This window comes from Scomber japonicus, chromosome 2, assembly GCF_027409825.1.
Source record: "Scomber japonicus isolate fScoJap1 chromosome 2, fScoJap1.pri, whole genome shotgun sequence".
Taxonomy (NCBI): domain Eukaryota; kingdom Metazoa; phylum Chordata; class Actinopteri; order Scombriformes; family Scombridae; genus Scomber; species Scomber japonicus.
In genome coordinates this window covers 26,256,185-26,278,857 of record NC_070579.1, presented here as the reverse complement: position 1 = coordinate 26,278,857, position 22,673 = coordinate 26,256,185, and the positions used below count along the sequence as shown (strand labels likewise).

The 22,673-nt window shown below is 41.7% G+C and overlaps 1 protein-coding gene across 6 annotated transcripts in view; it reads left to right on the top strand.

The window, feature by feature from the left end:
• Positions 1-2,011: 2,011 nt before the first annotated feature.
• LOC128372834 (nucleosome-remodeling factor subunit BPTF-like) overlaps positions 2,012-22,673 on the top strand; it is a 48,033-nt gene continuing 27,371 nt past the window's right edge. For 3 of the 6 annotated variants that reach the window (XM_053333032.1, XM_053333015.1, XM_053333040.1), the window contains exons 1-15: positions 2,012-2,819; positions 5,658-6,480; positions 10,033-10,084; positions 10,329-10,497; positions 13,077-13,319; positions 14,028-14,237; positions 15,299-15,487; positions 15,596-15,768; positions 16,019-16,198; positions 16,296-16,477; positions 16,756-16,887; positions 17,713-17,842; positions 18,767-18,902; positions 19,391-19,696; positions 19,931-22,031. In XM_053333032.1, coding sequence (XP_053189007.1) covers positions 2,213-2,819; positions 5,658-6,480; positions 10,033-10,084; positions 10,329-10,497; positions 13,077-13,319; positions 14,028-14,237; positions 15,299-15,487; positions 15,596-15,768; positions 16,019-16,198; positions 16,296-16,477; positions 16,756-16,887; positions 17,713-17,842; positions 18,767-18,902; positions 19,391-19,696; positions 19,931-22,031 — 5,633 coding nt within the window. In that variant the 5' untranslated portion in view covers positions 2,012-2,212. The remainder of the gene's footprint in view (positions 2,820-5,657; positions 6,481-10,032; positions 10,085-10,328; positions 10,498-13,076; positions 13,320-14,027; positions 14,238-15,298; positions 15,488-15,595; positions 15,769-16,018; positions 16,199-16,295; positions 16,478-16,755; positions 16,888-17,712; positions 17,843-18,766; positions 18,903-19,390; positions 19,697-19,930; positions 22,032-22,673) is intronic. The other 3 variants (XM_053333023.1, XM_053333057.1, XM_053333048.1) reach the window with 3 other exon arrangements.

Below are 22,673 nucleotides of genomic sequence, written 5' to 3'. Positions count from 1 at the left end.
TATGCCACTTTCCAAAATCACAAAACACCACTATTTTACAGAACATACATCTCAGTGTTTCCCACAGGACAGGCATCTATTTGTGGTGGTGTGGTCCTCAGCTCATTTTTGATTCTCCCCAAATGAGAAAATGATCGCTCCCCCTCAGTTTGTCACCGGCAACGTAAGGAACATCCTCAAAGCCACATAAACATTAGGGAAGACTAACTGCAGGCCAAACTTCAACATGGTTTTCAGCATATTTGAGGGTGACTTGTCTGTTTCAGCCAACATGAAGGATCGGAACTGCAGACACTTAAAACACGCTGTTCCGCCTACGGGACGGACCGGAAGTTGGGAGGTAGCGACAAGTTCTTCTGAATGTTTTAAACACCAACCCTTAAACATATATATTCATGTCGTACATTGTTACATTGAAAGCTTAGATTCTCCTGATTCATTCAAGACCACTCATGAATTATATGGTTGCTCACAGCTGTAATAGTATTAGCGGTTAGCTCGGCTAGCCACTCCGCTAAAGTAAGCTAACAGCTATAATGCTACATACCTTCAAAGTCTTCTATTTATCCACAACGATCATCTTATGACTCAGGACTTTCTGTACAGCTCGCCAAGTATCCATTCTGCTGAAATATGAAATCCGTTTCCATAAAACCGAAATATTTTCCTCAATATGTCCATGTATTTAGTCCAACACGTAAGGAAACAGACACGGAACAAACCATATACGGTCCCTTTCCCGACACTGCATCTGTGGGACACGTGACTGTTTTGTTTACGTCCGTGAACTCCTCCTGTTTCATACACACCACACACCAGCAGATAGCCTCTAGCAAAGACATATGTCTATGTCTGTCTATCTTCTTTATCTTCTTTATCTTCTTCTTCTTTTTCTTTATCTTCTTCTTCTTCTTCTGGCCGACCAGGTGAATTAAGTGCGTCTTCTTTGGTTTTATTGCCGCCACCTACTGCCCCGGAATTGTTACGACAAGCTACATTCACAGACAGAGTCCCATTATTATGCTTTTATGAGCGAGGTCGAGCGAGCCAAAAGCCGAAAAATCTATTCGTGGCGGACGTAATTCTTTCGTTGCGGGCCGCCACGAACGTATGTGGAAAGGGGGAAAAAAGAAAACAACCAATATTTTTTAACCATACCATTTTTTACCCAACCAATATTTTTTAAAAATCCCAAATTAACTGTCCACATAAGAAACGTTTAGATTACAGATTATCTTGATAAAAAGCTTTTTTTCCTTCACACAGGCTTTCTCCATATATCTGGCGTTACATTACTGATTTAAATTTATAAAATCAATGTCTATTTTTATCTTACTAACAAAATCTTGCACAGTTCACAATAAAAAGAACAGTAGAAAAAAATGGAGCTCATTTTCTGGATAATTTTAGAGCAATGGTTTTCAAACTTTTCCACACTTTTTCGAGGACCCCTTGACTGATTCAAATTAGACCATTGACCCTCATTTGATAAGATTTGTGCTATTAGATTTTTATTATAGAGTGTTAGGCATTCTTGACCAAAGCTGTCATACTTTGAGAGCCACTGATTTACAAATCTGGACAAATATGCTCATCTACTTCTAGATTTCTCGGTAAATAATTATTTTTCTACATCAGTGGTTCTCAAAATGGGGTCCTGGGACCTAGGGGTCATTGAAGAGATTTCAGGGGTCCCCAATTCCATCTAGCCTATAAGTAACACAGTGACAGAAAGTATTAGTATGGGTTTCTTACTTTCTGTAATAAAACATCTAAAAGCTAAAATCTTATCTTGGGTTGGGGGGGGGGGGGGGTATTTTGTATCAGTTTGGTGTCCTTAACCTGAAAAAGGTTGAGAATTACTGCTTTATATTCTACTCATTTTGTCTTTGCTTGTACTTTGAAGACGAGAATCGCAGTGTTTCCGGTGCGTGCCCTGCTGCTTGTGTGGGACTTGACGCAGCTCTCGGGCCTGCTGTGTTTTCAACGGAGGGAGAGCCGAGAAGAAAAATGGCGTCTGCAGGCGACCCAGAGCGGGACACCGGCCATTCAGTTTGAGCTTTCCGCCCTGAAATTGAGACCGGGGCTTGGTTGGGGGACTTTGCAGGAACCCGGGTGTTTGTCTTTTTTTCTCCCCCGGCTTTTTCCTCCGTTGTGTGTGGCTTACTCAAGCACCGAGATTGAAGCGGAACAGAAGATACTCTCTCCTACAATGAGGGGGAGAAGAGGAAGGCCGCCCAAACAAGCAGCCGCGATGCGGGAAGGCTCACCGGGGCCAGTCCGCGGCTCTCGGGGCAGCAGGAGCAGAGGGATGCGTGGACGGGGGAGAGGCAGAGGACGGGGTCGAGGACGGGTGGGAAGCGGCGGCGTTTGTGGCACCGGCTCCGCGGAGGTGGACACGGACATCTCCGGCCGAGAGAACTTTCATTCGTCCCGGGGCCGCAGGAAAGTTGGAGCCTCCGCCGCTGTGGCAGCCGCGAGTTCACGGAGCAGAGGAGGCAGAGGGAGAGGCAGAGGGTCGAGAGGCGGCCGCGGGGCTAGAGGCGGAGTGAGGCGGCCTCAAACTAAGGTGGTTTACGACGACAACAGCGACGAGGAGGACGATAATTTAAGCTACAGGTCGGACGAAGACGAACTCCTAAACGACAACCCTTCGTCGGATCTTGAAGAAGATGAGGCCTTGGGAAACGACTCTGACTATCTGGAGGAGCTACCAGATGATGATGATGATGGTGGTGGTGTTGGTGTTGGTGATGATGATGCCAGCTACTGCACCGAGAGTAGTTTTAGGAGCCACAGCACGCTCGGTAGCACCCCAGGTACGTTGGTCTGTAAGTGCACGCACTTAAACCCAGAGCAGGTCTGCGTTGCTTCATTTTTTTCAGCTCAGCACAGAAACCAAGCCGCATTGTTCAAAATGGAGCTTGCACTCAGAAACAGGCCTTTGTTTACCGTCTGCTCTGCTGGCCGCTGCCTGCAGATCTGCTCCACGCTTCAACCGGCTCTCGTGTTTTTGACTTTTGTCGGATCAGCACATTTTTGTTGTTAGTTTATAATGAAGAATTAATTCCTGCCTCTTTTTTTCGTTTTACCGTTCTGTTTTTTTCTCCAATGCGCGCTGCACTTTCAACACAGATAGAGATATATAGATCGCATGAACTCTCTTTGACACTTTAATTTCATTCATTCAGCATTTCTACTTGTGTGAAATTATAATCCAGTTTCTAAATTAACACGCTGTTTGTAAACATTGTTTCCAGCTGGTCTCAAATAAACAGCTCATTGGTAACTTTTTCTGAAGCTGTATTTACATAAAAGTGTTAACTATCAAAATAAATAATAATTTTAAGTTACTCACACCTGCGCTTCTTGTCTGGCTCAATTTCAGAGGACATGTTTTTAGTTCCATAATGCCTGACAGGAGTTTGACAGGTCCTTGTTTTGAAGAGAGGCGCCTTTTTTTCACTTGTTGCAAACACTCATTACAACGTTAGGTCCTGTGGTGCACCGTTACCATAGTAACCACACTTATGTTTTTCAGGTGAGCAAATTGGATCCATGCCCTCCCCTGTTATGGACAATCATGTTAATGAGGTTGAGCCAGCTAAAAAAAAAAATCAATTGACACACGTTATATAATAATTTACCAAAACAAAAGTGATAAACCTCCTGCTGTTTCTGTGGCATCATATTTTTTCTTATTTATTCGTTCACCATATACCACTTCATTATGTTACCTGTCAGTCTTATGCAGTTGCATTTGAAGTGGTTCAGGGATTACACACATACCTCTTAACTGCCTGCTTTTTCTAAGGACGTGAACATGGCAGTGTTTTGTTGCTGAGTGTTAGGGGTGTTTCATGAGACCAATGGTGATAGACAGACAGTACTTTGCTCTCGCTCTCATGGGCACATAGGTGCACATGTCCATACTGTTTTCAGGTGTATTGCACACACAAACCTTATGTCTGATGCAGAATAATGAACTCACCATCAGCCCACTTTGCCCTTTCACACCAACTTGCTGTCATAGGTTAATCTCTGCCTGTCACCATTCATGAAACTATCACTTCCACTGCCTTAATTCCCCTCACTGTTTGTATTTACACTTTACTGCTAAACCACAGGACAACAGGACACCAGACATTATGCATAATTCAAATACAAAATATTTACTAAACAGTAATTGACTTGCAGTTTATCAGTGGTTACTGCAGTGTTTACATTCTGAAGATACAATCTGGCAGACGGTGTGGAGGAAGTGGTGTAATTTTATAGCGTTTGTTTATTTTGTCTCCATATGAAAAATAGATGCAGTAACCTACACTGAACAGTGATCTCTCTGAGACTGAGACAAACACATGAGCAGGCTAGACCACACCAGTGTCTCTCTTATAAGGCTTTAGACATTTTATAACAGTTGAAGTACACTAATCCTACAGTCATTACAAAAGTGTTTGTTAACCCTTTCATATCAAATCCAAACCATGTCAGATGAGCATTTAATCCTGATGACCTGCATTGACCCTTTCACATTAGACACATACACAGATTTATTCCATATCGTTGTGTTGGTCAAGAAGAAGTAAAATAGTATACAAACAGATACAGTCCAGAGGGAATATGCAGGTACAGTGTATATCCTATGTAGTGTTCGAAATTGATGGCAACTTCATAATCTAACATGTGCACTGTAGATTATTATTGTATCCTTTTTTTTATTAGAACATACCTTGTTGAGGTTTAGTGAGATATTAAAGGGTGGCATTAATATAGTAACATGTTTATGCTTCATGATAATATCCTGTCACAGTGGTAAGTTGAACACCCTTGAACACCTTTAGATATAATTTATCCAGCTGGTATCTCATTTCTTCTCTCTAGCTCAAAGAGGGAATCCATTCAACATGATCTGTATGTGGTTATCCTTCCAGTCAGCCCCCAAAATGCATCCTACCTGGTAGCTGTGTTGTCTAATGGGACAGCAGGAAATTCTAGGGAGGTGGCACAGTCGCTGAGCTGCTCACCCCAACACAAAGAGATAGACTGGTCAGCGTGTGGATCTAATTTTGGCCTTTTGTATCAACATTCTTGTTCTTTCATTTGCCTCCCAGAGCTTCAGACTCTAGATTAGTTATGGTACAAAGGTAAACTAACTACAGCGTTGTGTGTTTCAGTTTTCTCTTAACACCACAATTTGATACAGTGCCTGCATTACTGCAGCCAGTGCACCCAGCTAGTCGGATCTCATGATCCCTCTTAATCTCTCTCATCAGAAAGACCCTGAGATGACTGAACTCCTCCACTTAGAACAGCAACTCCCACTGGTTCTCATTACTGGTTCTCATTCCTTTGTCACACTCACCTACAAGTGAGGGCTGTCCAACGAGGCATCAGGGATGTTAATACAGTCAGGCATTTAGGTTACATTTAGTGATGGTGAACATATTGTGCATGTCATGAGGCCACTTTTATTCTGCGGACACATGTTTTCTCTTTAAAGATCTGCATTTGTTTGTTCATATTATATAGAGTAGGCTGATACTACACTGTGTTTACAGTAGTTTATACACATATCCTCTTCACTTTTTGTTTTTATTAATGTGCCTCTCTTTTCCCGTTTCCTCTCTTGGCTCTTTTTCTTTACGCTCTTACAGGCCGGAGAAGAAGTCGGGCTGCACGACCGCAGTCTCCTGTTGTCGAAGCAAAGGACATTCCTCTCTTGGACCTTCCCAAGTCTTCTGAGGACCTACTGGTTCCTACCTCACAGCTCCTCAACGTCTCTGCTGTCTACGAGGTCCTTCGCAACTTTGGTTCAGTGCTGCGGCTCTCCCCATTCCGCTTTGAGGATTTCTGTGCAGCTTTGGCCAGTCAGGAGCAGTGCACACTGCTGGCAGAAACCCACATCTCCCTGCTTAAAGCTATTCTCAGAGAGGAGGACACTTCCAACACCACATTTGGTCCCGCTGACGTGAAGGACTCTGTCAACTCAACTCTATATTTTGTGGATGGTATGACCTGGCCAGAGGTGGTGCGGGCGTATTGTGAGAGTGACCCAGAGTACCGGCATATTCTGCCTTTTCAGGAGTGCGAGGATTACCCGTTTGAACCGTTGGATAGCAAAATAAAAGTTCTCCAGTTTCTAGTGGACCAGTTTCTGGCGACCAACATTGCCAGGGAAGAGTTAATGTCAGAAGGTGTGGTTGCCTACGACGACCACTGCAGGGTATGCCATCGCCTTGGTGACCTGCTGTGCTGTGAGACATGTTCAGCTGTTTACCATCTGGAGTGTGTGAAGCCGCCATTGCAGGAGGTACCAGAGGACGAGTGGCAGTGTGAGGTGTGTGTGGCACACAAGGTACCCGGTGTGGCGGACTGCATCCCCGAGGTGCAGAAGAGCAAACCGTTTATTCGTCAACTGCCAGTCGGCTATGACCGACACAATCGCAAATACTGGTTCCTGAACCGCCGCATCGTGGTGTAAGTTCACAGTGTTTCATTTATGTGCCAAGATTATTTCATTAGGATTTCACATTTTTTAAATATTTGTCAGTAGAAGAGTGAGAGAGAGAATAGCCCTTAGACATTTGGTCAGGACTGACTTTGTGATGTTTATGTTTATCTGATTTTTAATTATGATGTCTGAGATTTAAATTTGTTTTTCAAGAGAGTCGTAGCCGAAATAGTATCATAGTTACAGTACACTACCAGCATACAACTAAGTCAAACAGTTGTCCAAATTTCCATAATTTTATGTTGTCAAAGATTATAATAAGTACTTGAGCTGCAAGAGTAATCAGCAGAAAATCAGTGGCATTTGAAACAGGTAAATCAGCTCTTAAGCAGAGTATCTCCAATGCTGTAACACTATTCAGTGTGATAGCAAACCTGTAGATGTCTATGAATGTCACAAACCAACAGAATGAACAATTATGAAAAACACTATACAAGATATGGCTACTAATCTTGTAATTTTCTTTCTGCACATTCACGCCGCTGTAATTTGTTGCGTGTAGTTCCAGAAAACAATTTGGATACACTTTCTCATTGAAGTGAATGGGTAACTTTTGACTGGTATTATACTGTATACTGTGGCTGCTCTCTGCACACCTAATGTACCACATTTCATGTGGGTCAGTTTACTTTATTGCAGCCACTAATCTGAAGATTGGCAACTGTGAGCTTTGGGATCTTCTTGAGGTGCACTACAACGTTACAAAGTCTGTGAAGCTCTTTGTGTGGTTGGCTTTATACTTGCTCTAGCCTCCTTGCTAATCCAAAGCATTAGTAATACCCCTTTAATATGGGAGACCCATGCTTTACATAACACGTGTTCAGCCTGCGTTTGACCCTTCTTCATTATAAGACTGTTGTCACAGGTTAATCCCTGAGCACCGCAGGGACACATGTTTACGCCTGTAGTTCATTACTCATTATGTCATTGAAACATCAATAATATTTAAGTCAATTATATTGAATTACATTCTCAACTCGTTGTTGCCCTGTGCCCAAAGCCAGGCGGTGTCCAACCTGACCTTAACCCAGATCATCAGTATACTCATGAAGCTGAGTTAGGTCCAATTGCCTGCTTAGACCCATTCAGACTGACTGCAAATGTTGGTTTGAAAAGCACTGTTGTGTACTGCCAGTAATGAAAGTGGAATTACAGAACAGGTTAATAACAGTCAATCAGGACTAAAACCTAAGTTACTGTAAACTACTTGCATACACTGTCTGTCAAACCATGATCTAGCTGCAGCTGTGCTACATAAACTATATACAGAGTGGTACTTTTCACTGACAAAGTTAAGCATACCACCACAAGCTTAGTTTCTTGCTCTGGCTCTGTATGGTAGTACGACTTGCAAAAATAACTACATTCCTCATAGGATTTAACATAACCTGACCATCAGCAGTATTGGTCGCATACGTTAGCAAATTATCTTTGTATTGAGCACACACAGATGTTGTGTGTGCTGGTTCAGCAGCAGTAAAAGAACTGCTACATAAACCATAAAGGAGCATGGATCACCTAAACAATAATGTATTTAAGGGGGTAGGTGGATCAAGGTTTGTCATCACTGCATTTAACTCTCTATTATTATACTATAATACTGTGCGTTCAAGTAATTTACATGGAAGAAAGTATGTGTGTCTGTACACATATGAGCCTCTACTGAAGTCTTGGAAGGATGCTGAGTAGACACTACTGTTACATGGCCTCAGGCGTCAGTCCCTGGGCATGGACCATGCTGAGTAAAAAGCTGTCAAGAATTTCACTCTGTAGCTGCTGCTACCTAGACTCAAGTGTCCTAGAAAAGTATTTCTTATTGTGCTGGGCCCTGCAGAGTCCTAGGCTTTCTTCTCATCATTCAGGTTAACCCCTTCTTCCCCACAGATGCTCCCGTTTCATGGGAAACTTGAATTGAGGAGAGCTGCACTTTTCATAGATGTTTCAGATTCTCAGTACTTTGAATCAATTTGTTTTGTGAAGTAGGGACTGGCAATAATTCATTATTATTGTTTGCAGTCAGTGGAATTGTATTGTGACCATATTATAATTTTTAAAATATATATATAAGTTTAAAAATTATATTGTAATATTGATTTTTATCATATCACTCAGCTCTGCATCTATGAAATTCTTCTGTTGTTTCATTTGTTTCATAACTTATAAAGTATCTATGTATTTATACATATTATATTTATTATGATGTGTTCAATTTGCAACATGATGCTTAGTCATTTAAATACAACTAGTAACTTTAAAGGACCAGTGTGTAGGATTTAGTGGCATCTAGTGGTGAGGTTGCAGATTGCAACCTACTGAATGCCCCTCTTCCTTCACTTACAAGAGTGCAGTGGAACCTACAGTAGCCACAAAACTCTCTAGAGCCAGTGTTTGGTTTGTCCATTGTAGCCACTGTAGAAACATTGTGGTGCAACATGGCAGAGTCTGTGATAGAAGACCTGCTCTCTATGTAGATATAAAGAGCGAACACAACAATTCTTATTTTGAGGCAATTATGCACTAATTTACACATACTATATATAATATGATATATAATAATATTATTTTCCATTTCTACCAAGACCGTTCCACTAGATGCCACTAAATTTACACACTGCACCTTTAAAACGATTGACTTTTCTCTTCAGCACCATGGACTTTCTATGAGAAACACTAGCAAGAGCACTTGAAGATATGAAAGTGTTATTGTTCCGCAGTGGCACCTTCCATGGTTTGCACAACTTTGCAAATCTGCTCCTAGTGTTTTGGTTGTGTAGTTGATGTGTAGCTCATTGTCTGTGATAAGAATGTGACGGCACTGAATCACTACAGAGATGGAAATAGGCTTTAACATTTTGTTGATGATAGTCAATCAAGCAGACCATTAATGAACATTTGAAATGGTTGTGTTACACTAAATGTGTGTAGGTGTCTAGTATCGGCAACCCTTAAAAATGAATCTTAATGTTTAGATTTAGATAGATGATTAACTTTTATGTTCAATCTCTGGCAAATTTTATGTGAACAATTAGGCCTGTCATGATAACTACTTTTGTTGGAAGATATATCGGTGCTACTCACTTCTGCAGTCTCCACTCAGGATGTGCACAGTGAGGAATGGAGGCAGCTACTTGCTTAGCCAATGTGACATGAATAGCCTCTTAGCTGCTAATATGAAGTGTGGCCATATTGAGGTTAAAAAAAGAAGATCAATGTCATGTCCATGTATCATACGATAAGTCAATATATAGACATGATGATGTTGATATTTAAGTTGATAACATAATTATTGTGACAGGCCTATGAACAATTTAAAAAATGCACACAGTGACAAAACAAGGGCAAACACATAACAATGAAGTACCTACAGCCTAACAATAGCATACAGGAAGGAAGCATATGTAAAGCATGTGTTGTATCTTTCTCTACCCTTCTATTTGTCCTACCCCTCCTTGTTGCATCTCTTAATTTTTTTTCACCTTTTTTTTTCTCTTGCATGTCCTCTCCTATCTCCCCTACAGAGAGGAGGATGGTGAGCAGGAGGACAAAGCCATCTGGTACTACAGCACCAAGGTAAATCTCTTGCTCTAACTGGGGACAAATGCTTTTCACACGGTCACATTTCATTTTTTGTTTCATGATTGAGACTCTCTTAATACTTATCTTAATTTCTCACTTGGTTATGTGTCACAGTCCAGCTCTGTGTTTAATTTACCACAATACATGCCCAATGGTGCAGTCCCACTGGAATAGTGTTGAGTTTATATTGTTAGTTCTGCCGTTGTGACCATTCCTCACTTTACTCTGTCCTGTTCAGGTCCAGCTAGGGGAGCTGATAGACTGTCTGGATAAGGAATACTGGGAGGCCGACCTGTATGCGGCCCTTGAAGAGATAAGGGACGAGGTGCACACGCATATGGACATCACTGAGGACCTAACCAACAAGGCCCGGGGCAGCAACAAGTGTTTCCTCACTGCTGCTAATGGTAAACCGCTCTTCATTCTTTCTCTTTCTATAAAGATAAATAATCGGAGGACACAAGATGCTCTCTGTTACAGCATTTAATGATGGCTGAGAGAGAGGGAGAGAAGGATCTCTTGTAAGCCCCAAGTGATATTTTTTTCTCCCTCTCTCTCCCGCCGTCTCTCTCCCCGCTTCACTCCTCTGTCTGTCTTCTATCCAGTACTAATGAATGCCACCCAGTCATAGATGGCTGGGCCATAGGAATCAAACACGGCTATTATGTAACCTTACTCTGGTCCCAGTTTGGCCAGTCTCCAGCACTTGAGCTTCCTTTCAGTCCCTCATCTCTTTCTCTCTGTCAGTGGGGCATCCTCCAAAGGCATGTGCATGTTTTGTGTTTTCCAAGTGGGAGAGAATTATGCACATAGAGGATATCAGCGTATCATGTTTGTAGCTGTGCAATGGAAGTTTAAAACAATGAAGCCATGCAGAATAGCATTGCACTTCTAATGTTGTATCGGTATGCGTCGTTAACCTTTGATGCGACAGCTTGAATGGAAATTAACACCTCTAACCAGCATATTCTGTGCAAAGATAAGTTCATGATTCCCACTGACAACAGACGTGAACCTTTTTTACCCCCATGAAGTAGATAATACAAACACAAAAAAAAGTATGCTACTTGAAAGAATAAATGCAGCTTTTGTCAAACCTTTTGAAACAAGCAGCAGCAGTTTCATTCTGTGCCCCCACAGTATTTGCTTTTTTCTTTCTTTCGCTACAGTGCACAGTAACAGCCAGCAACTCTTGATACTGGAGATATATGAAGTAAAATGTGTGTTGTGGTTTGTCTTAAGCACAACTTTTTTTTTTGCGAGCGCATAAATTCTTTTTTGTTGAGAAATTATCATACAGGGCGCACAGGTGGTCGAGTGGTTAGAGCGCATGCCATATACTGTACGCAGCCGACCCCAGTTCGAATCCCGATCGGAGGTCCTTTGCTGCATGTCATACCCCCCTCTCTCTCCCATGTTTCCTGTTGGGCTACTGATAAATAAAGGCATCTATGCCAACAAAATCTTTTAAAAAAAAAAGAAAGAAAGAAAAAAAAGAAATGATCATGCAAAGAAAGAATCAGTGCCAACAGAAATCTGTTTTGTCCTCAATAAATTGATTTGTGTGTTTTCAGTTTTGCTTACTTGTCCTCTGTCATCGTCCCTGCTGGGTGCTCACAAACCCATGAACACTCACTCACAGTGACTGAAGGTGAATTCTGATTTTGTCTCCAATTTGATTGCAAGTAACAGTATTTTTATTAGTCACTGTGGGAGTAAGAAAGCACTTTGAGAGGTGAGCAGGTAAACAATTAGTTGATACAGTATGGATAAACTACTTATGTGGGGATGCTCTCCAAGTCACTGATAACGCTACAAGCAAACAGATTGGAGACAAAAAGGGCAGTCAGAAATGACTCCAACTTTTACTGCAATTCCAGACTTAACTGAAATTGTGGCACACTTTAAGCTGGTTTCCCGTCCAAGAGTTTGTGAGCACACAGAGTAGAGAAACTGAGAGGTCCAAATGAATGAGCAGTCAAACATTTGGACACACTTTGTAATGGAATGGAAAGGTGTATCCAAACTTTTGACTGGAACTGTAAAAGGGCAAGAGTAAAGGCGTAAATAAATTTATTGAGTGCAGAATACATTTTTGTTAGCTCAGAATGTTCCATTACATGCACTGGAGTGAGGCACAAATATAACTCTAAAGTGATACAGAACAGATTCATTTGTAAGCAAAATGGAAAAGACATTTAATGCCCTAAAAATGAATCTCCTCATTTCTTCTGGGACCTCCTCTGGTTAATATAACTGTCAGCGGTTTTCAAAAATAATATGCTAGACTACATTAAAATCTCGAGACTACATGAAAAGCGTGGAAGTTGAAATACATAAACAATTCAAATACAGATTCTGATGTTTCTCTGAACCTGGTAATATATGTGAAGCAGAAATATTCTCTCCCTGCAGGCATCTTACCTAGTTAAGAGATGGGCATGAGTTGGTGTGTGTCAGCCCTGCATTTTAAATGTAAATTAGTATTGATAATATAACTTAAGCATTTTCATACTGTACTGTTAGCTTGATGCAAGAGGCCCTGTTTTTGAGAAGCAGAATGAACACTGACAGATTATCATGTCCAAATGTGATCAATCTACCATTGTACCATTGTTGCTCTCTGACCACAAACTTACTCTGATGGTATTTAACAGCAGGTCAAGATTTCAGTGGCTGTTAGTCAACATCAGTGATTAATGTATAGTTTTGAAACTTTTTTATACAAATTATGAAAAAACAAGGTGGACAGTTTGAAGGTAATTCTCTTAGTTTTGGGGTAAAGTTAAAAGTTCATGCATGTCATTATTTGTCTTCTAGAAAATTAAATGTGTAATTATTTTATTTTACTCATTTAATTAAGTTATTTTTTGTAATTCAATATAATAAAGGGTATCCTCTGAATCTTCTGATTTTATGCCCTTTTGGACTCACTGGCTCAGTAGTTGCTTTCTATCATTGTAAAATTTATTTTTTAATCATCCAGAGGAGATCCTGGAGCGGATACGGGCTAAGAAGGAAGAGGAACTGGAGGAGGTGAAAAGACGGGCTGCCGAGGAGGCCCAGAGAGCCAGGCTGGAGAACGAGACGAAGGAGATGGGCGCAGAGAAGGATGATGGAGAGGCCAAACTGAGAGACGAGGGACAGCAGGATGTCAAGGTCAAACTGACAAAGGAGGATGAGATAAAAGAAGAGGCCAAAGAGGAGAAGGATGGCGTCAAAACTGGAGGTAATTACAGCTGTTATTTCACAAAGTTCTCTGAAAAACATTACTAAACAGGTATCTCAAAGTAATGAAATAATGAATAGTAAATAATAAATAATCAAAGTTAAAAACTGTTTTTCTGGCACCTCCACTCTAATCTGTTTTTGAACCTTGGAAAAAAGGACATCATCACAATGGTGTAATTAGTTATTGATTTAAGAATCAATTCCGCAGTTATTTGGCTCCTGTGCCGATGCTGTGCTCCTTTTTCAAGACTCAATTTGCCACACACGTGTTAATTTACGTGTGTCTTGCTGGATTTTGTATTATCAAGGGTAATAAAGGCTCTTTTACAGAATAATAAGATGTGTATTGAATGGGCAGGGAAAACCTTGGTGTTAGTTTTAGTGAATTTTATAGGTTTGATAAGGGGATGCTAATTAGCCTTGAGAGCATAATGAATATTTATGTATCCCCATAAATGCATGATTGCATGACTATTAAGAGGCAAAGTTAAATAACCATAGAAGTTCTGATAGACTTTTAAAGGTAATATATGTAGCTTTGCCTTTAACAATGTCCAAAATTAATTGATTTTGTTTTCCTTTAGATGATAGATGTCATATGGTTTTATGATTTCACCATATTTGTCAGCCCCGACCGTCACTGCTCCTCTCATTTTCTCCAAGTAACTTTTGTGTTAGCAATATATTTACAACATTTCATCTGTAGTCCTTGAAGCTCCACCCACTGGCCAAGAAGTCAGTAGTGGCTGTAGCATCTCAGACGGACCTTTACTCCCGGCAGCCTCTGCTCCAACACAAACCACCCCGACCGTCGTGAGCTCTAGTCTGGCCACTGAGACCCCAAAGCCTCCAGCCTCCACCGTAGAGGCTGGGATAGAGGGATGTTCCCATATGGAGGTCTCTAACAGCACCAAAGGTATATTAGGACATTTCTTGATGAAATTGTCCTCATTCAGCTCCTCTTGGGGATCTGCTTTACTGTCACCGTCTGCCACTTCACATGGTTTTGTACCAACCTACTGCCAGAAACAATAACCTTGTTTGTTCCGCCATGTATCCCCAGTGCTTCGGTGTTCCTCTTGGCCATTTCCCAGCCTGCCTCTTTGCATGTGGCTCTCAATCCATCTGCTGGCTTTTTGTGTTCAGTTGTACAATTTTTATTTCTCAAATTTCAGCTTGAGCCTTGGAGCCACATTCAGGTGTTAGTGCTCACTTTCTCTCTAAGGAGCTGAGAAGCTGATTGCACAGATTGATTTGCAATCAGATCGCCTTGTCACTGCAATCAGCATGACTAGAAGTGAGCCTCTGTCACCTGTGGACAACATACATACTTTTCTTGCTGCGATAAATCTTACACAAAGCTTTTTTTCTGCTGCTTGCTTGTAATCGGTACATTTTGATTAAATGACTTTCTGTTTAGATTGTGCCTTTTATTGAGAAAATGTTTTGAAATGACGTGCTTGTATACATCGTTAATAATTACATCACTATTTATTGTTGTCACCATGTGTGCACAAGCCTTGTTTTGTGGCAGTTTGTTATTATCTGTTAGCTGTATGTCAGTTTTGTTCTCTTATAAGGAGGGCAAAGTGTGGCATGAACTGGTTGCTTTCAAGTGACATCCTTCCGTCTCACTGGTTATTCGTTGCATGCATTACGCATGACGTATCAGTAGAGGGAGCCACAGTCTTTACTAACTACTTGAGAGCTATCACGGTAAAGTCGCTGTCTATATTAAGATTCAGCTTTTACTTTCACAGACTTGCTTTTTATTCTTTACCATTGACAGCTTTGATGCAACAATTTGTCTTAGTTTTTCTTGTTCAGTAAGTTTAACACCTGCATCTTGATGGAACACTTAAATGAACCATGAACGATATTTGAGATGATGACTTATGACACCAAGAACAACACAATCTGGACAAGATAGCCTTGTTTATGTAACGGTCAATATTCCCTGTGATTTTCTGTCTGCAGCAGAAAACCCATCATCAGACTCTGTCCCTGTCAGTGGAGATGGCATCCCTAGCCTGAGCCACTCCTCCCAGCCTAGCGAGGAGAACAGTAACAGCAGCATGGGAACTGGGGTTCCTCCCAGGGGTCCTGAACCCCCAGACCTGGCTGACAAGTCCTCCCAGTCCTCCCTGGCTAGCCTCGAAGACACAGGTCTGATACAGCAATATCTCATCATGACTGTCTAGACCAAGTAGAGATTTAAAATGTGTATGACTTGACTTCCTCTGTCTTTGACTAAACCTGGCAATGCATTTCCAGGGGATGGTAAAGATTCGCTTAATGGTGAGATGGGCCTCAGTGGTAAAAGGTCTTCAGCAACTCGCATGGTGACGCGGCTGAGGAACCCAGAGAGCAAGCTTAGCCAGCTGAAGAACCAGCAGGTGGCTGCTGCTGTTCACGAAGCCAACAAGGGCTTCAAGGAGGGTAAAGAGGTGAGAACTGCGGATTACAATGATTGCTCTTTCAAACAATAGAAAACATGGAAAATGTGTGCAAAGTGTGATATGTACAGAGTAGATGCTGTTTGAGATATGTACAGACTATTCTCTGACTACTCAAAAATATGTTGTCTATGGGAACAACAATTACGATGAATGAATATAAAGCAGCCAGCTGCAAATGAGTTCTGATCATATCATGAACTTTAATAAATCGAAATGACTTTTTTCCTCTCCTCTGTAGGTACTAGTAGTAAATGCACAGGGTGACATCACCCGTGTCAGTACGCGTGGTGGCAAGGAGGTGGTGATGAAGGGGACCCTCAGCCAATACTTCAAGATTGGCCAGGAGGGCAAATTTCGCGTCTATCATAACCAGTACAGCTCCAATGCCATGGCCCTCAACAAGCACCAGCACAGAGAGGCAAGTAATACTTCAGGTTGTTTTCTTTGTTGTGTGTCTTTCACATGCTCAAGCTGAATTTCTGACCTTATACCTGATTAATCTGTCTTTTCATCAGGACCATGATAAGAGGCGGCATCTCTCCCACAAGTTCTGCATGACACCAGCAGGAGAATTTAAATGGAACGGGTCCATCCACGGCTCTAAGGTTCTGACCATCTCCACACTGAGACTCACCATCATCCAGCTGGAGAACAATGTTCCAGCACCATTCATGCACCCTAACTGGGCCTCACACAGGTACGGACAGATCAGAGTGGAGTACTAAAAAAACTTGTGATGCTTGCTATCAGCTTTATATCCATACAAACACGTTAAGTGTGTATTGGTTTTAGTTGGCTGTCAGTTGTGTGTTGGGGTTTGCACATGTCAAAATGATGGTTAGAATTGTGGCATTTTTACCGAAAGTAAAAGTACATCATAACCATGCTGAAAACTTAAAACCAAACATATCCTCAAAGTGAAAGAACTCAAGTAAAGAGAGAAGTTTAAAAAGTGTTTCTTTGTATGTTTTCTAGGACCAACTGGATCAAAGCAGTTCAGATGTGCAGTAAGGCCAGAGAGTTTGCTCTGGCTCTGGCAATCCTGGAGTGTGCCATCAAACCTGTGGCTATGCTGCCAGTCTGGAAGGACTCACTGGGCCATACCAGGTACACATACTGTAGCATAGTTATTCATGCAACATATTTGTATAAATCTGAGTTTATGCACACTGATATGATTTCTCAGACACTTACAATTTGATAAATATTATCTCTCCACAAATTCAGTTTAAATACAAAACATTCAAATACTTCAAATACAAGAAAGTGAAAAAACTGTACACAGGGAATGTGCGGTCAGGCGGGCCAGTTCAGCAGGCAGAGGCGATCATAACCAGATCAGATCAAAAGGCCCACCCTAGCTGTGAGGCATAATATTTAGACTGCAAGTCCACTACCAGTACCACCCACCTCTCCCTCTACTACTGCCTCAATGCCACAATGGCCCTTTTAAAGAAATGATCGGCCAAAATTTCATCTTCTTGAGACCAGAGTGTGTGAGCATGTGTGACTCAGCTATGAGCATCAAAGTTAGTGAGAGAGGGAGAGAGAGAGCTTTGTAAGCTGCATTTCAGCAGAAAGTGTGAGTAAGTGTTTCACAGACCATTTTCAAGAGCAACTATGATCTTCTCATCTTTAGAGGTTTTACATTTGCCCACAAAGCTTTCCAACTGTTTATTTACAATTAATAATAATAAGAAGAAGAAAAAAAGAATATCGTAAGATTCATGTACAAAATATTTCCAATCATGTTTGTACATAGTTGAATAGATTGATTGAAGGTTTGAAAAGATGTGAATTGTTGTTTTGAGGTGACCTGTCCACTACTACAACAGGGTTTTTGCAAGCAAACAGATCACAATATTATCTTTGAAATATATTATTAATACACAATCTCAGGCTATTCTTATGATAATATTAATATTTTTTCAGGTTGAATCGCATGACATCCATGGAGCGCGAGGAGAAAGAGAAAGTAAAGAAGAGGGAGAAGAAGCTGGAGGATGAGGAGACGATGCAGCAGGCCACCTGGGTGAAGTACACCTTCCCCATTAAACACCAGGTACGTGCCCACCTAATCTTTGGCTTCTTAGCGGATAACTCAGACCTTGCATAAGATTCTTTTCATATATCAGAAGTTGAATCAGTTTTGTGTGCTCGTAAGGAAAACTTTCTTACACTCTGAGCATGCACTGTATTTTGTATCAGTTAAAGTGCTTTGGGATGCACACTGGGCCACAGATTATGCACTTGTATTTATCACCATTCAGGAAGACTGGCTGGTCATAAGCAATACAGGTTGCATAAACTCTATACTCTGCTTTGTCCTTCAGTGTGACTGCTGCTTGCAAGCTTGATATCATTGTCAATTTGCCAAGTTAATCCATCCATCATGTAAATGAGTATTGTATAGTGCATAGCACATTGTCACTTGACAAAATCACTGGAAATGCAACTGGATGTTCTCAGTCTCATGCACTAAACCAGTGCTGATGTCCAGGACATTATAAAACATATCCTGGGAGTCACATTGAGAAGGGACAGTGTAAATACTGACAGGAGGTTTGATTTGATAAGATGCTGCCATCCTAACTTTTCTAGTTTTGTGTTCTGTGTCTGCACAACACAAATTAAAACATTAGATTGATAATAAGGTGATGGTAATAATATTTCTGTCTAGTCCAGATTTAGACTTTAGTTCCTGGAAACAGGAGTCATTGCTGTGGGAAACACTGGTGTGTATGTTGTGTGCACATGCATGAGTGACCATAAAGGGCTCTTTGATGCAGCAAGTTGAGCTCTGTTACATTTCCTTCAGCAATTAGTCATCAGTATGTGAATAACCTCTAAACTTTGAATCTGTCTTTGTACCTTTCTCCCAATTCACTGTTCTTCTTTTGAACCTTTCACCTCTGATTTCTTAATCACTCCTTTACTTTTTTTCCTCCTCTTCCTCATTCCTCTTTTTTTCTTCTCCTATGTGAAGGTGTGGAAACAGAAAGGAGAGGAGTATCGCGTTACGGGTTACGGGGGCTGGAGTTGGATCAGTAAGACCTATGTGGAGCGGTTTCTCCCCAGGCTTCCTGGCAACACCAATGCTAACTACCGCAAAGAACTGGAAGGTCTGGAACAGGAGATTTTAAGGCCTAAAATGTGGTTTTCAATTATTTGGAATTTTGTTTTCTCTAATTTAAAGTCTCTTTGACACTGAGAGTTATTCTCTCATTCTATAATCTCAGTGATGTAGTTATGTGTGTTGGTTTGCCCTTTATGAATCAACTCTTTCTTTTGATGTAACTGGATGTCATTGAGTTGTGTACTGGAAATCTCTTAAGGGCTGTCAAAAAATGTCCCAACTTTGAAGAGATTTGCACTCATTTGGCCAATCAAAGTATTATTTTCAAAATGTCCAGTAAAGCTACAGATTAATTACTGTGTTGAATTATGTCAACCATCATGTTTTTCAAGGCATTCTTTATGAAGAACAGTTTAGAAGCTTAAGACCGCATGATAATCCTTTTCAAGCGTGTTTATTTTTTTATTAATAGATGAGTCATGCTCCTAAATTACAAGCTGAAAAATAAACTCATTCTCATTCTGTTTCCCAAAGATGCTAAACTTGGCAAGAAATGTACTCTGCTGGACTTGAGTCGACGGCCCAGTGTAGCCGCATCAGAAGCTCAGGGAGTCACTGCGTCAAGCAGTGACGCAAGCGATCAAAACTCATCTACCCTCTCCAAACCTGCAACAGATCATCTGATGTCTGTTGAGGATTTGGACTCTAATGAGAGGATGGAAGAAGAAAAGAAAGAAGCTGTGGATGAAAAGGAAAAGTCTGAGGAACTGAACTCCACAGATGAATCACCGGCAAAGATGGAAGTGGACCCCACCAATGAACCAACAGATGAAGAGAAAAGTATGAGTGCGACTTGGTGTAGAATAGCTTGATAATTAGTTGTAGAGTATGTAGAGTATGTAGAGTATGAGTGGTGCTTCACTTAAACGTACCATATTTTTAAAATACATTTACTCTAATTTTGTGTATTCGTCGTTAACTTTTTCAGTCTGCCAGACATGTAAGACGAATGAGATTGAGTATTTCATTTTTAAAAACGGTGTGAATTAAAGTCTAAATTGATTTTCTCTACAGGATCCAGTATTCAGGAGGATAAGGTTTCCATTAAGGAGGAGCCTACAGAGGGCTCTCCACGGCCTTTTAACTACGATGTAGTGGATGTCAGCAAGGGCTTCCTCACCCGCATTGCCTACAAGAAGAAGAAGTCCTCCAAGCTGGACTGCCTGTTGGAGCGCCGAGTAAAACAGCAAATTATCGAAGAGAGACAGAGGCAGCAAGTTTCTGCCTCCAAACCCCAGATTCCCACACCAGTATCAACCACTTCAGCTCCAGCTCCGAGCACTCCAGTCAGGCCAAGGTCACCACTCAAGCCCCATGCTCTGGCTCAGATGCAGGTTGCACCGGGTGATGCTGTGAAAGTCGGGGTGAAATCTTCCACAACACAAATTCCTGGACCAGGAGAAGTTAGAGAAGGACAAGTTAAAGTGGAGAGTAAGGCTGAACTCTCTAAAACTGCAGATGAGATTGTCACTCCTCCTCTTCCTTCTCCTGTTCCAGACTCCACACCCAAAGACAGTTGCAGTACAGGTACAGACAGAGATTCAGCTTCACCACAAAACCAAACCACCTCCATGCCCCAGAAACTGGAGGCAGACTTACTGGAAAGGACTACGGGGCCAAAAGAAACTAATTTGGGTAGTTCAGGGCAAGAGGGTGTCAAACAGCCTGATGTCCATGAAACAACAGCACAGGGAACTAATTGCTCTTCAGAGCAACAAACAGCCAGTGTACCATCAGATGTTACCAAGGCTGCACATACTGAAAATATAGTGTCTGAGGTATTGAGCATGAAATCGGACTCAGTAAGGACACCTACTAGTGTTGTTGACCAAAAAAGCGGTCAAAACATATTTCCTTCTAAACCTCCTCAGCAAAGCCCAGAAACTTTAAGCTCAGCACAGTCGGGCATAGAGGAAAATGGCACCGGGCCAGACAAGAACCAAGAAAATATGCAAAGTATTGGACAAGGTCGAACCGAAGGCGTCGCCACTCCAGATTCAGTTTCTCCTCTCCCTCAGGTAAATGGTAATGATAGTTTGAGGAGTGAAACCATGTTGAGTAACTCAAATAATGGTGTATTCACCAACAGTCCCCAACCCAAGGTGAACAGTATTGGTAAAGTGGAAGAAGCAGGGCTGGTTGTGTCGTTGAAGGACAGTACACAGCAAAAGCCTTTAGTGAATGGTGATTTGGCCCCTGTGAATGATAGCACAGGGGTTGTGGAAAAGGAACCAAGCCTAGATTCTAAGGTAGAGATGGAGAGCAAGATAACGATATCGGATCAGGATTACAAACCTCCACTGAAAAATATGAGGCTGGAGAACAGCATAGATGCTAATACCCAGAGCACTCTACAGCATAACAGCATATCACCATTTCAGCCTGCAGAGACCAAAACCAGTCCTGCGGTCAAGGTCATCAGAATGGCACCCTCTCCTATACCTTCAGCAGAGGAGTCCAGTCTCAGCGACGACTTTGCAGAAGAGAATAGCAACAGCGGGACGACAGAACCCTCTAAGACCATCGTCACCCAGGTAACGACAACCTCCACGACCACCACAACAGTGGTTTCTACAGCGATGAGGATAGCCAAATCACCGTCAAACACATCTGGAGAAATTCCAAAGCCGGCAGTGGCAACAACAGAGAGCAGCGCAGTGACCACCCTCACTACCATGACGAAAACAACCGTCACCAAAATGTGTTCCTCTGGGCTTGATGGTCAGTCAGAAGTCAGCCTGAGTGAAATGGTCACACAAGAGCAGGGGTCGACGCTCTCTGCCTCTATCAGTAAGTCAACAACTGACGCCAATGGTAGGACCTCAGTGTCAACCGTTGCTGTGAGCCAGGAGGAGTCATCCACAAGGGGCCGCGTCCGCCTCCTCAAATTCTCCCGCACCAAGAAGACACGCTCGGACACCGCCCTTCCTTCTTATCGCAAATTTGTCACCAAGAGTAGCCGCAAGAGTATTTTTGTGTTGCCACATGACGACTTGAAGGTGCTGGCGAGGCGAGGGGGATTCCGTGAGGTGCCTGTATTTAGCTACAATGCCAAGCCGGCCCTGGATGTCTGGCCATATCCTTCACCCAGGCCCACATTTGGCATCACCTGGAGGTAATCTCTCTCTCAGTAACTGGTTCTCTTTCTCACACACTTCATCTTTTCACCCCTTTCACCCATTATGGAAATGTTTTATTTGGCTGTTATGAAACCCTAACTATAAAAAGTTAGGGTCCTCATGCTCACATAATTATGCACCTCACATATAATGGAAAAGTCACTGGTTAAGTTGTGTCTAATTGATCTCCTTGGTGAAATTCATCCTGCAATTGAGCCATTTAAGCTTTTTGGGATCATGGGAAAAAATCTGCAGCATATTTGTGGATTATCTCCAGTTCTGAGGCCAGACTTTTGTACAAGAGCAGTAGAAGTAAGCATTCTATATACATACTATACTGTACATAATTTTGAGTGGGTAAAACAGATGGTCTTAACACTGAATCACTGTGGATATTGTACTATTAGGAACATAAAACTTCAATCCAAACTTCAGGGAATTTCCAGTAACTTAATTTTGATACACTTTTAAACAAAACATAAATTTTAGTATTTGACAGTCAGACATGATTTGTATATAGTGACTCCCAAACAATGATCAAACCCTGGAATGGCAGCACTCCAAATTTACTTTTAATTAAAAATTAAGGCAAGATGAGAATTATGTAATGAATGGCCTTTTCAGGGTGAAATATTTCA